Below are 15,768 nucleotides of genomic sequence, written 5' to 3' on the forward strand. Positions count from 1 at the left end.
AAGTTAATGCAAAGAAATGTGAAGTGATTTATGTTGGCAAGAACAATGCAGTGAGGAAATAGAAATAGAAATACTATGATACAATTTTATAGCAAGAAGTACATCTAATTTCCCTTCATATTGTAATTCCCCGTGATTCTCCTGTTAACTCCAACTTTATCACATGCTTCCTTTTTAAGTTTGATCTGTTTATTCATAGAACTCAATTCTTCGATGTACCTGCTGTTTTCCTCATACATTTATTTTGTGCTTTGTGCATCTTGCTAATTAAAGATTTCATCTAGATATTTACTTTCATCCCAGTTAATTTATGACAGATCTCCCACTTTCCAGTCAAGTATTCTTATCTTAAATCCTCCATTATCCACTTTTTAAAAATTTTTATATTGAGCAAGTAGTCATTTTCTGAATTGTTCTTATTCTTTCAGATCTGTTTAATTGGCCCGCTTTATTTTGCGGAACTAAACCAAATGATGTGACTTCCTTTGTTAGGTTATACAAATTAAGACTTTCACTAAAAGGCTTTTCATGATTTCAGGATATTGCAAACCACTTTATGGAAAACAAAGTGCTGTAATGTAGGAATTGTGACAACATTAATTTTCCCATTGACTTCAGGTTTGCTAGGGATCCTTGCTGTAATACCTGGTCTACTGTTGCCTTGACAACAAGAGCAGTCACTCTCACCTCCCTCTGGAATTCAACTCTTGTGTCCATGTTTGGTCCAAGCCTGTAATAAGATTAGGAGCTACATGGTTCTGACAGAATGCAAACTGAGGTTCAGAGAGCAGGTTATTGCCTGACAGCATTATTAACAATCCTTCCATCATCTTGCTGATGATCAAAAATAGACAGATAGAGCAGTAATTGGCCAGGTTGGATTTGTCCTGCCTTTGGTGGACAGGACATACCTGGATAATTTTCCACATTGCTGGATAAATGGTGGTATTTTAGCAATACTGGAAAAGATTATCACCAACTTTCACTTTAGCTTCCTTCAATATCCTTGGATGCATCTCTTTTGAACCATGTACTTTTTCAATACTAAGTACCAATGGTTCATCCAATACCACCTCCCTCACAATTTTGAAACTCCTAATGACTGCCACAATAGCTTGGGTAAAATGTGCTTCCTTGGTAAAGAATGATGCAAAATATCCATTTAATACCTTAGCCTCCACATGTGAATTTGTCTTTAGTTCCTAATCAACCCAAGTCTTCCTATTACCTCCCTTTTTTATTTAAGTACTGCTTGAAGACATTTCAACTTTCCTTTATATTAGCTGTCAGTCTTTTCTCATAACCCCTCTTTGCCTCTCTTCACTCCACTCCCAATCTTCTGTATTCTGAATCATAGAATGCCTATGGTGTGGAAATAGGCCCTTTGGCCCAATAACGGTCACCCACCCAGACTCATTCCCTTAACCTATTACTCTATATTTAGCCCTAACTAATACACCTAATGTATACATCCCTAAACACTATGGCCAATTAGCATGGTCAATTCACCTAACCTGCACATCTTTGGATTGTGTGTGGAAAGCGGAGCACCCAGAGGAAACCCATGCAGACACGGGAGAATGTGCAAACTCCGTGCAGACAATCGCCCTGAGGCTGGAATCGAACCCGGGGCCCTGGTGCTAACCACTGAGCCACCATGCTGCCCAATGGTTCTGCTTGATTCTCAATTACGTTTCCTCCCTAACACCTGCCATAAACACACTTTTCTTCTTATCTTAATTTCAATCTCTGTTTTTACCCAGGGAGCTCAGCATTTGTTTGTCCTACCTTTCCCTTTTGAGGGAGTACACCTTGATTGTATCTGAGCCATTTCTTCTTTGAAGGTAGCCTATTATTCAACTGCAGTTTTCCCACCTACCTTTGGCCCCGGTCTATCCAGCTCAGCTATGTTTTAACCCAATTAAATTGGTTCTTCCCCAGTTAATTATTCTCATTTTGGATTATTCATTGTTTTTTTCAATGTCATCCCAAACCTTTTCACACAAGGATCACTGCTCCGTGAATGTTCACGTGTTGACTTTTGACCTACTTGGCCCAAGAATCAGGTCCAGCGATGCCTCCTTTCTTGTTGGACTGGTCACATACTTCCATTTAAAATTCTCCCAAACATAAGTGGCAGATGGAGTTTAATTCAGATAAATGCAAGGTGCTGCATTTTGGGAAAGCAAATCTGAGCAGGACTTATACACTTAATGGTAAGGTCCTGGGGAGTGTTGCTGAACAAAGAGACCTTGGAGTTCAGGTTCATAGCTCCTTGAAAGTGGAGTCACAGGTAGATAGGATAGTGAAGAAGGCGTTTGGTATGCTTTCTTTTATTGGTCAGAGTATTGAGTATAGGAGTTGGGAGGTCATGTTGCGGCTGTACAGGACATTGGTTAGGCCACTGTTGGAATATTGCATGCAATTCTGGTCTCCTTCCTATCGGAAAGATGTTGTGAAACTTGAAAGGATTCAGAAAAGATTTACAAGGATATTTCCAGGGTTGGAGGATTTGAGCTATAAGGAGAGGTTGAATAGGCTGGGGCTATTTTCCCTGGAGCATCGGAGACCTTATAGAGGTTTACAAAATTATGAGGGACATGGCTAGGATAAATAGACAAAGTCTTTTCCCTGGGTCGGGGAGTCCAGAGCTAGAGGGCATAGGTTTAGGGTGAGAGGGAAAAGATATAAAAGAGACCTATGGGACAACATTTTCACACAGAGGCTGGTACGTGTATGGAATGAGCTGCCAGAGGAAGTGGTGGAGGCTGGTACAATTGCAACATTTAAAAGGCATTTGGATGGGTATATGAATAGGAAGGGTTTGGACGGATATGGGCCGGTTGCTGGCATGTGGGACTAGATTAGGTTGGGATATCTGGTCGGCATGGACAGGTTGGACTGAAGGGTTTGTTTCCATGCTGTACATCTCTATGACTTTATGACTCTAATCTAAAACATTTGCCCCTCCCCTACCCCACTCTTGTTTACACTACCACTGCCCTAGATTTGTTGAGCAGCAGATAGGTAATTAAAGACATCCATTATAACTCTATAATGTTTGTACCTCTCTATAGTTTCCTTGCAGATTTGACATCTTACCTGAGCACCCCCAACCAAAAAATATTTAACATCCATTCCTGTCGTTCCTTAAGACAGGTCTCTATTATCACCATTCCCAGATAATTTCACAAAACAACCTTTGCCAGCAACTCACTTTTTTAATACTTCTCCGTGTTCACATGCAGTGTATATCTCATTTTGATGTTTTAATTTCTCCTTTACTCTGAAGCTACCTATCAACTTAGTATTCTCTATTCTAGTGTTTTCTGTCTTTCCCTGTGTGTTATGGATTCTCTAATATTCCCTCCTGGTTTCCACACCCATACAGTCCTAGTTTAAAGCCTAGCAAGCATTAGCAAAACCCCTGTTAAGGAACTCAGTCCCAGCCTTGTTCAGGTGGTACTTGTCCTGCTTATACAGGTGCCATCTCCATCAGTGCCAATCCCAATGCCCCAGGAATCTAAGCCCTCCCTTCTGCACTGCTTTTGCAGCCACACATTCATCTGTCTTAACCAGATGGTCCTATACACACTTGCATGTGGTGCAGGAAATAATCTGGAATTGCCTGCACTTTGAGGTTCTGCTTGTTAATTTTCTACCTAGTTTCCTAAATCCGGACTGCTGGACCACACACCCCTTCCTATCTATACTTCAGGCCTATTTTCCAGTACTTGGTCCGTAGCATTTTATGGTGCTCCAAGTGTTCATTTAAATACTTCTTAAATGTTGTAATGGTTCCCATTATATCATTGGTACCAATGTGGACCATGACCAAAGTATGTCTTGCAGCCACAGTAACATCCATGCCATCCTGGAGATATTTTCTTTGTTTATAGAATCTGGCTGGGCCAGTATTTATTGCTGATCCTAATGCCCTGGTTGTGATATAGTGAGGTAGTAAATTAGCTGGGTTGAGTTTGTCCTGCTGTTTGAGGAGGTCTTACTACCATATTATTGGGTAGATGCCAGTGATGTGGCAAGGGGCATGGTGAGTTTTGGACCTCAGTACCACTGCTGGAATGTTGCCAGGACTGAGAGCCGCTGCAGCTTTCAGTGCTTTACACCATTCTTGTTATCACATAGAGTAACTCAAATTAGTCAAAGACCAGCCTCTGTGATCTAATTGTCTACCTGCTCACTGTTGAGCTCAGATCTGATCCACTCGTTGTGGAATCATGTAGATCTGTCTCTCAGTTGCTGGATATGCTATTTGACATGCAAGTAGTCCCGTGCTGTAGCTTCAACAGGTTGACAGCTAACTTTGCGTGGTTCCACTCCTGACATGTCCTCCTGCACTCTTCAGTGAATCAGGATTGATCTCATGTTTGATGACAATGATGAAGTGTGTGTGTGTGTGTCTTTGTGTGTTGGGGGGGGGGGGTGTTGAGGTGGGATATGCTGGACCATGAGGTTACAGCTTGTGATTGAATACAATTCTGTTACAGATGATGGCAACAACACCTCATGGTTGTCCAGTTTTGAATTGCTGGATAGATTCAAAATCTACCCCATTTAGTCTCAAATGGCATAGTGAAGACTGTATTCAATGTGAAGACAGGACTTTTCACCAAAACTCTGTGGGGTGGCTGGTCCAACCAGTATTGCCAAAGACAGATGCATCTGTTTCAGGTAGATGTGAGGGTGAAGCCAAGTAGGCTGGTCTATCTTGTTGATTCTCTTGCCATTTGCTGCATACCCAGTCTAGCATTGATGTCCTTTAGGATTTGGCCAACTCAGTCAGTCATGGTGTAATTGAGCCACACCTGCTGATGACCAATGTAGCTCCCCTTCCTGAATCCATTCCGTGTCCTTGAAACTCACAGTGCTTCTTCCAAATGTTGTTCAACATGGAGGAACAGTGATTCATTGGCTGGTGGTTAGTGTGGTAGATGGTAATCAGCAAGAGGTTTGCTTACCTGCATTTGACCTGATACCATGTGACTTCATGGGCGCCAGGGTCAATGTCAAGGTTTCCATGGCCAGATCCCTCTGTTTGTTGAAACATCCTCCCAGTATCTACCCCAGCAAGCCCCTTGAGAATTTATATATTTCAATTAGATCATCTCACCACCTTCTTCTCCATTTTAGAGAATAAATTCTTGGACTATTGAATCCATTCTCATTAGAGAAAGCTCTCATTCCAGGGATCAGTCGTTGCATTCCCTGAAGCAACTATCCCCTTTCTTCAGGCAGGAGACCAAAGTGTAGAAAGTACTTCAGTTGTGGTCTAATTTTCTCTTACACTCCAATATATAAGTATACCATCTGGCTTCCAAATTGCTTGCTGCACCTGCATGTTAATTTTCTGTTGTTCATGTAGAAGGATACCCAGACCCCTCAGAATATCAATATTTCACATTTGTCAGGATTTTTAAAAATATCCTGCTTTTCTATTTTTCCCACCGAAGTGGATAATAGTACACATTACTGCATTGTGTTCTTTCTATCATGTTCTTGCTGACTCATTTATCATATGCCCTCATTGCTTTTTCCTCATTGCTTAATTTTCCACTTATAGCTTTGTATGATCCGTATCAGTGGATACATTCCACTCAGTTCCCATATATCAGTCATTCATCTAGATTGTAAATAGCTGAGTCTTAAGAACTGAAGATGTGGTATGCTATTAGTTACAGCCTACAACCCAAAATGACCCATTTACATCTAATCTCTGTTTCCTGTCCATTAACCATTCCTCAATAAATGATAATATGTTATTTCAAATCCCATGAGTCGTAGTTTCTTGGCACTTCATCAGTTTTATGAAAGCCCATATATCCTCCATCCACTCGTTCCTCTTAATATAGTCAACTAATTTCAACCTGAAAAAACAATTTGTCAGACTTGATTTTTCTTTTATAAAGACAGTCAGTCTTTCAGCCAGACAGCCCTTATGGAAGTTTTTGCCTGTGTACCTCTGGCACTGATTGGTGAACACTTGAAATAACCCCTTTGATGCCTCACTGTTAGTGACAAGTCTTTAGACAAGATTAAACAAAGAGTGGGAGTCATTCCTGTCGGTGTGCTCTGTAACAGCAGTAGGCTGGCCACTTTAACAGCTGTGCTAACCTTTAAAGGACAATAGGAAACCATGTACCTCGACTTCATGAAAAGAATTGATATGGATTAAATGGTCACACTTGAATTTGTCAGCTCATAATTCTGAGTTGAGTGTGACTCGCTCGCTGAAAATGCCTTTGCTGGAAAACTCTCTTCTTGGCTCAAGCTGCTTTACTCTTTCCTCTGCTTCCTCTTTCCTTTCGTTGGAATTCTTGTTCCTTTTTTCTTTGCTGCCTCCCCTCCTGGCATCCTCCTTCCTCTTTTCTCTGTTGGAAATCTAATTCCAGTCTGTGCTACTCCGTTTTGTTTCCCTAATTCTCTTCAACTTTAATTGATCAACTTTGTTGTAAATGTTTCATTTCTTTTGTTTTACCCTGATGTCACCTTAGTCTTTGATACCATATTGCAGATGTTATGTTCTCTGCTCTTCTTAATTTTACCCAAATTATTTTTCTCATTGATTTTGACTGTATTTTTTTCTTGAATCCTCCCTCTTCAATTTATGATTTTGTTCTAATTTAAGTGTTGAACAGATAAAATTACATATTTTACTTACAACACAAATTATACTTGTATTGATGACAAAAAGTAGTTCCACCGTCCTCCTTTGCACTAAACTCCTACTTGCATCAAATTCAAGTGTTTCCACATTTATGCAACTATTCAATGCTAACCACACCAGATTTGATGTTTACTGTAACAAACATACTTAAGATTTGGAGGTGATGGTGCTGGACTGGGGTGGACAAAGTTAAAAAACACTAGCTTTCGAGGCGCTGCCTTTTCATCAGGTGGTTGTGGAACATGACAGAATTTATAGCAAAACAATTACAGTGTCATGGAGCTGTAATGATATATTAAACAACTTCAGTTAAAAATTTTAAATATTTTTTACTTTAAAAAAAGTTAAAGTTAAAAACTTTAGTTAAAACCTGGTGTTGTGTGATTTTTAACTGAAGTTGTTTAATATAACATTACAACTCGTGACACTGTAACCCTTTTGCTATAAATTCTGTGTTGTATGGTCATGTTGCACAACCACTCATGAAGAGGCAGCACCTCGAACGTTAGAGTTCCAAATAACCCTGTTGGATTTAAACATACTTAAAGCATTATTGACTAAACATTACTTTGGTGAACAATTAAAATGTTAAAATTACAAAACAGAACTTAGAACACAACTGAAAAACCACAATGCTACATTGCGCTTTTATGTGGATATTCAATTCTCCCAAAATCAGAGCAAAATGATTCTTGGCTCTTAAGGGTTTACTTCTGCTCATTTCCCTTTATCCACCTGAAAATATTTAACTCCAAAACTATTTTTCATGTTGCAAGTTTGCACAGAGATTTTCCCTCTAATTAAATCGAGGCAAATGTAATGCATTACCAAAATGCGCATGAGCTCCCAAACACATTCCAGTGTGCTGAGCTGCAATATCATGTTGCCTGTAACTGCTGTTCCTGACAGACCAGCTGTAAGGGTTTTCAGGGACATCTTGGAGACCTTTGCTCCCTCAGCTGATTTCTTCGGCTCTGTGAATGACATGGGCCATGTATTCTTGAGTTAATCACCTTCAATGTTTACTTCACATGTCATAAGCCACCCCAGTATAAGCAACTGTTCATTGGCATTCCAGGGGGCTCTCTGCTGACTGACTCATTCTGGATTAGATTACTGTTCTATTGGAATGTTTGATGTAGTTTGTTTTAAAAATAAAACCTTCACAAAAATAAGTAACATCCATGAGCCACTTACTTAAAATCCAAATTCTCAACATTATATATCAGAGACCTTTCATTACAACAGTCCCAGAAATATCAAACATATAGACTTCATAACTTACTACCTAAACTGCACAGTATAATTATGAGTTGGTGGTGTTGTTATCTACACTGGATGCTGGACAATAGAGCTGTTGTCCTGAGTTGCCTTGTGTATGTAAAGATACAACTGCCAATGATCCATTGTGCAAGTTCACTCACATAAAAGATGAACTGTACACTAGAGGCTGAAATGATTTTCTGCAAAATTATTCTGGCAGTATTTGAGCTTTGATCTTGGCAAAAGATTCAGTTTAGAATTCTCCTAAATAAATAATTGTATGACAGCAAAACATGCCATGATTAATGTGCAAATCAGACAGAAATTTTGTGGCATTAAGAGATAGGTTGTGAGTTGTAAATTTCCAGAAGTTGCTAGTTAATTTATGTCGCTCTGCCGTTTCCTCACTTCCCCTGAACCTCACTAGCATCTTTTTTAAAACTTTCTGCATTTGCACGTAAATTATCTATTGAAATTGCCATAGAATTAAATCTAGTAATTAACAGCACTGGCACCATTTTAATACCATTATCCTGTAAATATAAAGCTAACCAACATCTGCAATCCAGGATAGAAATAATTTTAAAGTTTTCAATCTGATAAATTCTTTGGAAATGCTTTGCCTACTATCTGCGCTTTCGTTCCTTCCATCCATTCCTTATGTTCTTTTCATTGTTTTTCTTTCTGTACCTGATTTGTAGCTTAGCTTCCTTCCCTGGCATCCTACTTTACTCCCAAGATTCTGATTGCTTAAGGAGTTACACTGTTGCACCCAGATATCCTGTTGCCCTGTTGTTATCAGCTTACTACTCCAACACGTTACAGTACTGAGTTCTCTGGAAGGGTCACTCGACCTGAAATGTTAACTCTGATTTCTCTTCATAGATGCTGCCAGATCTACTGAGCTTTTCCAGCAATTTCTGTTTTTGTTTCTGATTTACAGCATCCGCAGTTCTTTCATTTTTTAAAATGTCTTTATCTAACTGAACAGTGCAGGGTACAGTCTTTAAAACAAAATTGCACATTGTCAGTTAACCTGATTGAATGCAATGTTTTTAAATTTCCAATCAGCCATACTTCTGATTGGTGGTAGGTAAGCTGATACTAAAATGATATTGTTAATGTCATAGATGTTATTGATCATACATTTTTAAAAAATAAATAGAAGTGCAGATAGCAGATATGTGTTGAAACTCAAGTAAATGATCCACTGAATTATGCTAACATAGAAACATTTGCTCCCTAAATGCAATTTTAAAGTAATCTCAATTTTAAGTGGCATCTCCATTATTGTGACCCCTCTGTTACTTCAGATATTCAGGTCTGCTGCGATATTGCAAAGGAGGCTCCAACAAAGATTAAATCAACATGTCCACACCATTTAAAAAGGAGTTAGAAAAGTATCGAGATATTGATGAAGATGACCTTCTCCGGAAGTTATCGGAAGAGGAGATCCAGCAATTGGAAGATGAGTTGGAAGAACTAGATCCTGATGTATGTATAATCTTACATGTGTAGATCTACGTATTTAAGTTGTAACCAGAGGAGTGCTGTCACATACATATCTACATATAGACAATTCCCTCTCCAGAACAGAGTGCTGCAGAATTTATGTATGAGCTGTTCACTCAAATGGAAATAATTTCATTTTGACCTCCAATTTTAGAAAACACCTTCAACTAGCAAATCATCTCCGAATTCAATGAACATTCTTCTTTATAAATCTTAAATGCAAAAGCTGGCTCTTATTCTTTAGTTTAGTAAAATCTTCAGAAAGCTGAAGTAAATTGAAAACTGTGATCTGTTTATGGTGATGATGCATGAATTTAGTCATCTCAAGTCTGGTGGGGGGGGGCACTGTTGGCAATATGCACTGGGCTGTCAGCTTCCCTTCTCACCGCTGATACTGGGAAAACTGCTGTGCAGTTGTCAGCTTAAATCTCTCTCTCTCTTTTTCTTGAAATAACGTGGGGCATCTTGTTACCCGCTTTGAATCCAGAAAGGTTTATGAAAGTGGGTTATCTTTATACTTATTTTCTCAAAGGTTCTAGAATGGGTGTATATTTTAGCACATGCTAGTAATTTTAAAATATATTTATATTGCTGATGGTGTTAGTGAGCTTGTAGAAAAACATAGAGGAGATAAGCTGTTGGTAGAAAGCACCAACAAACTATTTGGCATAATTCTGTGGATTACTACTCATCCAGAAATGGATTAATGAATGGATGAAGCCAGTGAATGCAAGTTAATACTTATCCATCCAGATATCAAATCCAGTGAGTGTCTTACTCCAGTTTCATGCCAGATGTAACTAAACTTTACTGAGAGAATTATTAAGGTGGATGATAGCTCAATGGTTAGCACTGCTATCTCACACCATCAGGGACCTGCGCTCACTTCCAGCCTTGGGTGACTGCATTGAGTTTGTATATTCTCACTGTATCTGCATGGGTTTCAGCTAGGTGCTCTGGTTTCCTCCCTGTTTTGGACCAGACAAAACCCTCTCAAAATATATTAAGAAGATAGCTGAGACCCTAACCTTTTCTTATTTTAAAGGTAAGTATAAGGTCTTAAATCCAGATGAAATTTCAATTGGTCAAATTACTCAACTTTCAGCAAAGCACACTTTATTGTTACACTACAGTTAAAATATAGACAAACTAAAAATAAAAGAAAAGAATTGGCTTAACCGTAGCTCTATCGAAATGCTTAACAAATATTAGATATATTAACTGCTACTAATTAACTGTTCCAATAAAGCAACATCCCATAACCGCACCTTTGGCAAAGGCAAATTCAGTGAAATAGATAGTCTCACATGCCATTTTAGCTGCAGGAAGAGAACCCCAGCAGTTAGTTATTACAGAGAGAGGCATCAAAGCTTCCACATCCAGCTCCAACACCCAGCAATTGCAGAAAGCTAAAACTAAAAATCCTGGTTCAGTGGGAGCTCAACCCCACCCATTCATGCTGCTTCTATTGTTCTGACTTTTAAAAAAATCAAGCCTCACAAGCTGTGTATTTTATTGGCTTTGAGTAGAATGCTCGGTACCTCTGTCTCAACCTTTTCTCATAAAAAAGCCAGGACAAAATACATCTCTTAAAGCCATAGTATCGTAGCATCCCACAGTGCAAAGATGTGCAGATTAGGTTGTTTGGCTGTGGTGAATTGTCCTATTGTGTCCAGAAGTGAGCAGGTTAGATGGATGAGCTATGGTAAATGCAGGGTTACAGGGATGGCATGGGGGCATGGACCTGGATGGTATGCTCTTCAGAGGGTCTGTGCAGACTCAATGGGCTGAATGGCTTCGTTCCTCACCTTGGGGATTCCAAGGGTCTCCACACAGTGGAAGAGTGAATCGTAAAAGCTTGTTCTATAACAGGAAGAAAAGATAATACAAATAAATGACCTAAGATGTTAGCACTTTCAGTTCTGAAAACCAATAGTTACTTAGACTGGATTAATTCCAAACATTGAGGCTGAACTACAGAATTCTGCTGTAATAGCAAAGCTCATTGTGACTGCATCATGCATTGTAGCAGCAGTGTTTATGTGCCAATTCTAATCAGAGCCATTTGGGAATGATGAAACTATCAAGCAGATTTATTCTGTTTGCCATTTAAAGAAACAGGCAGTGACAGTAAGTTTTCAAAATCAGTCCAGATAACAGCAATTTTGAACCAATTTATGACAGAGCTCAAAGGTGTTATTTTGCTACAAGTAATCAATCTTGGGATGTGCTTAGATTGGTTTTCCAATGGTATATGTTTCAGTAATCAACTGTCATTTTGTGAACCAATCCATCACCCCCCATACCATTACCAAAACTATTTTGAGCAAGTTCTCTTATAAGTTATTTTAAGTTACTAAACACAGTAAGAAGAGAGAACAGATAACTCATCCATTTGTCACCTGACAATTCAGTAGGTTCAGTATAGACCACGATTTTTAATTGCAAATAATTACGAAGTTCCTAAAACAATATTTTCTGAAGGTGTGAGGGGTAAGCCAGTTTATGAAGCACACCTGGACAAATGCAAGGTTGTGTTGTACATGGGTCAAAGGCCCTGAATGGGAAGCATTCCCAATGCTTTATCATCTTCCTCTTCTTCTCTCCCTGCAATCCAGAGACAATGGACACACACATTGGTTAGCCAAGCCAGTTCATATTTTCCCCTCCCAATGCCTCTCAAAGGAATGAGCTGTCCTACCGTGTTATTAGATATCGAGTGCTTAACAGTCTTGTTGCGTGCCTTTTGACACTGTCTCTGTTGAATCTGTTCCACCCTCTTTGAGTCACTGTTTCAACATTTCACACACTGCCTTAGCCATTGGTTTTGTTTAAAGGTTTGATGTTTGGAGATCCAACCATTGCATGCAGGAACTGACTTGAGTCTGATTAGGATGACTGTATTGTGGATCAATTTGTCACCAGTGCTATAAGCTAAGATATATAATACTCAGAGAACAGGCTTCTGAGGTCTCTGAAGGTGCATATGAGACCAGAGCCTGGGACTAAAGCGAATGTAGGTTCCTTATGATATACAACCATAATGAGGGAAAACTGCGATGAAAATATTTGACCATTTAAAAATAACAGCCAGGAGATGATGATCTAAAGTCAACATATTCGTCGTTAAATAAACACTTAAAAAAATACTGGCACTCAGATTGCAAATTGCAAAATATTTATTCTGTTATAAAAACTGTGGAACCAATGGTACAAGTATGTTTTGTTAAACAAAAATGCTCTCCACAAAAAAAACTGCACATTATTAAATGGCGTGGCACAGTGGCACAGTGGTTAGCACTGCTGCCTCACAGCGCCAGAGACCTGGGTTCAATTCCCGCCTCAGGCGACTCTCTGTGTGGAGTTTGCACATTCTCCCCGTGTCTGCGTGGGTTTCCTCCGGGTGCTCCGGTTTCCTCCCACAGTCCACAAATGTGCAGGTTAGGTGAATTGGCCATGCTAAATTGCCCATAGTGGTAGGTGAAGGGGTAAATGTCTGGGTGGGTTACGCTTCGGCGGGTCGGTGTGGACTTGTTGGGCCGAAGGGCCCGTTTCCACACTGTAAGTAATCTAGAGAACGATTGTTAAACCAAAGTTCCAGTAACTAAGTGATAGCTGACACCAGATTAGCAGAAGAGAAATGGGTACAATTTGGAATATTTGGCTCAAAGATCAGAGCAATGGTCATTAAAATTTTGTTTGATTCAGACCCTTCTCCAACTGTCGATGCTTGTTCTGAAAACAGTGTCTGTTCATTACTCAGATCTTTGTGTACACAGAGTTGGGATGCTGAGATTGGACAGGACTTTGATGAGGCCTCTTCTGGAGCACTGTGTCCGGTTCTGGCCACCCTGTCATAGGAAGGATATGATTCAGCTGGAGAGGGTTCAGAAAAGATTCACCAGGATGTTGCTGGGAATGGAGGGTTTAGGTTATAAAGAGAGGCTGGATAAGCTGGGACTTTTTTCACTGGAGCGTAGGAGATTGAGGGGTGACCTTATAGAAGTTTATAAAAACATGAGGGGTATATATAACGTGAATGGCAGGTGTATTTTCCCTGGGGTGGGGGATTTCAAAAATAGGCGTCATATTTTTAAGGTGAGAGGAGAAAGGTTTTAAAAAGACACAAGGGGTAATTTTTTTTTACACAGCGTGATCCATTCGTGAAATTAAACTTCAGCAGAAGTGGGTGGATGCAGGTATACTTACAACATTTAAAAGACATTTAGATAAATACATGAATAGGAAAGATTTGGAGTGATATGACCCAAACACCGGCAGGTGGGCCTAGTTTAGTTTGGGATGATGGTCAGCATGGACTGGTTGGACCGAAGGGTCTGTTTCCGTGCTGAACTGATATGTGATTTTAAAACAAAAATGAAAATTGACATCTACAAACTTCAAGGAGAACAAAATAATGCAAAAGCAGTCACCTCATTAGGGGTTTACTACAGGCCCCCCAATAGCAGCAGGGAGATGAAAGAAAGCATAGGTCGGCAGATTTTGGAAAAGTGTGGACGTAGTAGGGTTGTTGTAATGGGTGACTTTAACTTTCCCAATATTGATTGAAACCTCCTTCGAGCAGAAGATTTGAATGGAGCTGTTTTTGTAAGGTGTGTTCAGGAGGGTTTCCTAACTCAGTACGTTGACAGGCCAACGAGGGGAAAGGCCATTCTAGACTTGGTGCTTGGAAACGAGCCGGGGCAGGTATCAGATCTTGTGGTGGGAGAGCATTTTGGTGATAGTGACCACAACTGCCTCACATTCTACAAAGCTATGGAGAAGGAGAGGATTAGGCAAAATGGGAGGATATTTAATTGGGGAAGAGGAAACTATGATGCGATTAGACATGAGTTAGGAAGCATGGACTGGGAGCAATTGTTCCATGGTAAAGGCACTATAGACATGTGGAGACTGTTTAAGGAACAGTTGTTGCTAGTGATGAATAAATATGTCCCTCTGAGACAGGCAAGAAGGGGTAAGATAAAGGAACCTTGGATGACGAGAGCGATGGAGCTTCTCATTAAAAGGAAGAAGGTAGCTTACATAAGGTGGAGAAGCTAGGGTCAAGCTCAACTCTACAGGATTACAGGCAGGCAAGGAAGGAGCTCAAAAATGGTCTGAGGAGAGCCAAGAGGGGGCACGAGAAAGGCTTGGCAGAACAGATTAGGGAGAACACAAAGGCATTTTACACTTATGTGAGAAATAAGAGAATGGTAAAAGAAAGAGTAGGGCTGATCAGGGATAGGATAAGGAACTTGTGTGAGGAGTCTGAGGGGTAGGGGAAGCCCTAAATGAGCTTTTTGCTTCTGTCTTTACGAAAGAAACGAACTTTGTAGTGAATGAAACCTTTGAAGAGCAGGTGTGCATGCTGGAATGGATAGAGATAGAGGATTGACAAGTCACCAGGCTCGGATCAGATTTGTCCTCGGCTGCTTTGGGAAACGAGAAATGTGATTGCTTCGCCACTTGCGAAGATCTTTGCATCCTCGCTCTCCACTGGAGTCGTACCTGAGGACTGGAGAGAGGCAAATGTAATTCCTCTCTTCAAGAAAGGAAATAGGGAAATCTCCGGCAATTACAAACCAGTTAGTCTCACGTCTGTCGTCTGCAAGGTGTTAGAAAGGATTCTGAGGGATGGGATTTATGACCATCTGGAAGAGCATGGTTTGATTAAATGCAGTCAACATGGCTTTGTGAGGGGCAGGTCATGCCTCACAAACCTTATCGAGTTCTTTGAGGATGTGACTAGAAAAGTTGATGAGGGTCGAGCTGTGGATGTGGTGTATGTGGACTTCAGCAAGGCATTTGATAAGGTTCCCCATGGTAGGCTCATTCAGAAGGTCAGGAGGGATGGGATACAGGGAAACTTAGCTGTCTAGATACAGAAATGGCTGGCCAACAGAAGACAGTGAGCGGTAGTAGAAGGAAAATATTCTGCCTGGAAGTCAGTGGTGAGTGGTGTTCCACAGGGCTCTGTCCTTGGGCCTCTACTGTTTGTAATTTTTATTCATGACTTGGATGAGGGGATTGAAGGATGGGTCAGCAAGTTTGCAGATGACACAAAGGTTGGAGGTGTCGTTGACAGTATAGAGGGCTGTTGTAGGCTGCAGTGGGACATTAACAGGATGCAGAGATGGGCTGAGATGTGGCAGATGGAGTTCAACCTGGATAAATGCGAGGTGATGCATTTTGGAAGGTCGAATTTGAAAGCTGAGTACAGGATTAAGGATAAGAATCTTGGCAGTGTGGAGGAACAGAGGGATCGTGGTGTGCAGGTACATAGATCCCTTAAAATGGCCAACCAA

At 40.3% G+C, this 15,768-nt stretch overlaps 1 protein-coding gene across 3 annotated transcripts in view; it reads left to right on the forward strand.

Annotated features, from left to right (window-relative positions):
* The window catches only part of tmod1 (tropomodulin 1), a 101,534-nt gene that overhangs the window by 12,626 nt on the left and 73,140 nt on the right, over positions 1 to 15,768 (forward strand). For all 3 annotated transcript variants that reach the window (XM_043719197.1, XM_043719192.1, XM_043719208.1), the window contains exon 2: positions 9,262 to 9,442. In XM_043719197.1, coding sequence (XP_043575132.1) covers positions 9,317 to 9,442 — 126 coding nt within the window. In that variant the 5' untranslated portion in view covers positions 9,262 to 9,316. The remainder of the gene's footprint in view (positions 1 to 9,261; positions 9,443 to 15,768) is intronic.

The sequence above is a fragment of the Chiloscyllium plagiosum genome, chromosome 2, assembly GCF_004010195.1.
Source record: "Chiloscyllium plagiosum isolate BGI_BamShark_2017 chromosome 2, ASM401019v2, whole genome shotgun sequence".
Classification (NCBI taxonomy): Eukaryota; Metazoa; Chordata; class Chondrichthyes; order Orectolobiformes; family Hemiscylliidae; genus Chiloscyllium; species Chiloscyllium plagiosum.